The sequence below is a fragment of the Helianthus annuus genome, chromosome 14 (assembly GCF_002127325.2).
Source record: "Helianthus annuus cultivar XRQ/B chromosome 14, HanXRQr2.0-SUNRISE, whole genome shotgun sequence".
Classification (NCBI taxonomy): Eukaryota; Viridiplantae; Streptophyta; class Magnoliopsida; order Asterales; family Asteraceae; genus Helianthus; species Helianthus annuus.
In genome coordinates this window covers 169,934,049-169,935,807 of record NC_035446.2, presented here as the reverse complement: position 1 = coordinate 169,935,807, position 1,759 = coordinate 169,934,049, and the positions used below count along the sequence as shown (strand labels likewise).

At 39.8% G+C, this 1,759-nt stretch overlaps 1 protein-coding gene across 1 annotated transcript; it reads left to right on the top strand.

Annotated features, from left to right (window-relative positions):
• The first annotated feature begins 283 nt into the window (after window positions 1-283).
• On the top strand, window positions 284-1,759 carry LOC118486610 (protein FAR1-RELATED SEQUENCE 11-like). Its single transcript, XM_035983172.1, has 2 exons — window positions 284-490; window positions 932-1,759. The coding sequence occupies exons 1-2, from the start codon at window positions 284-286 to the stop codon at window positions 1,757-1,759; spliced, it is 1,035 nt and encodes a 344-aa protein (XP_035839065.1).

Genomic DNA, 1,759 nt, shown 5'->3' with positions numbered 1-1,759 from the left:
AACATTCGAAGAACGATGGCATGTGTTAATGGATGAATATCACCTTGACAATCATCCGTGGCTTTGTGAGATGTTTGCTATACGTCATGAGTGGGTCCCTTGTTATTTTAGAGAGATACCGATGTGTTGCTTGATGAAGACTACGTCAAGATGCGAGAGCTCAAATGCGCGTTTTAAAGTCAACTCGTCAGAAACTAACACACTGGTCCAATTTTTAATGTGTTTTGAAACCAGTATCGATGCTCAACGGCACACACAACGAGATCTTGAATTTAAAAGTGACATGTCGACCCCTCGCTTGTCTACCGGTCTTCGCATAGAGGCACACGCGTCCGAAACATATACATGGTCCATGTTTCTTGAAGTTCGAAAAGAAATATACATGGGAATGTTCCATTGCATGCCGATTGAACGTCCTGGGACGACGGACGTAAAAAATTACACTGTTCGTCACTGTAAATCAAACATGTCTTATGTCAACGAATTCGAGGTATGTCCTTACCCCAATATATCATTGCTACATATTAACATTAGTATATATATTATAACTTAGTATATCTATTATGACTTATAACTCTCTAATGTCTATTTGATTATTTTTTTATGCACCTGTGCATATATCAAATTTTGTCATGTTATATCTATTATAACCGTCTGTTTGATTAAATTGTCTTATGTTACATCCATTATAACTGTCTATTTGACTAATTTTTTTTTATACACATGTGCATGTATCAAATTTTATCTTATGTCATTCACTTATTCATATATCAAACAATGTATTTTTTTGAGTCAGTGTATTTGAATGTATTTGAATCGATTATTTTAATATACATTGAACTTATTCAATTGTACATTATAAATTTTTCACTTGCTCCTATTACCTTTCGTGTATTTATTCTATTTATCATATATGTTTGCACATGTGCAGGTGTCGCTCAATGTACCTGAACAAACAGTAAGCTGTACGTGTCTTGGGTTCACTCGTATTGGATACCTATGTCGACATGTATTCTGTATATTCCGTTACCACCAAATTGAACGGATACCGTCCCACTACATCATTTCACGTTGGAAACGAGACGCACTCCCGTCAGCTGTTCATAGCGTATCTAACATATACTCATCTAACAACAGTGAGTTTGCTGTCATCCACAACGAAATAATGGATTTAGTCACTCAATGCACGAACCGACTCAGACGCAATCCTGATCAGCTACGTTCATTGTCTTCCGAGATCAAACGCATCAGAAACCACGTATTTGAATCGTTCCCGTGTGAGCCTCAGCCTCGTTCCGTTCAAAAAACTGCAAACATCAGTGACATCTTAAACATACCTTCAAATCTAAGCACAAGTGTCCATCCTCCGCAAGGTATTAGAAACAAAGGTTGTGGGACCAAAAAACAACGGATCGGTCCCGGTGGTCAAAACATTAAAGATAAACGGAAGAAGGCTGGTAAACGACAAAAAGCCGCCCGCTTATGCAACAAATGCAACAAGTACGTGTTTGACCACGATTCTCGAAACTGCGAGAAAATCAAAGCTGCCAAACTTGCTGCACAAGCAGCTAAACGTGCCGCTGCTATTGCCGCTGGACTACCCGCCTCGTCTTCGTCTGATTCCGATTCCGACGGTACTCGTGTTGATCTCGACGACACCGACGATGACACCAATGATGGTATCGATGATTATGATTCTTCTGACTACGATGCATCTGAACACCCTGTCTCCATGCAAAACCCCCCCCCCCCCCCGTAG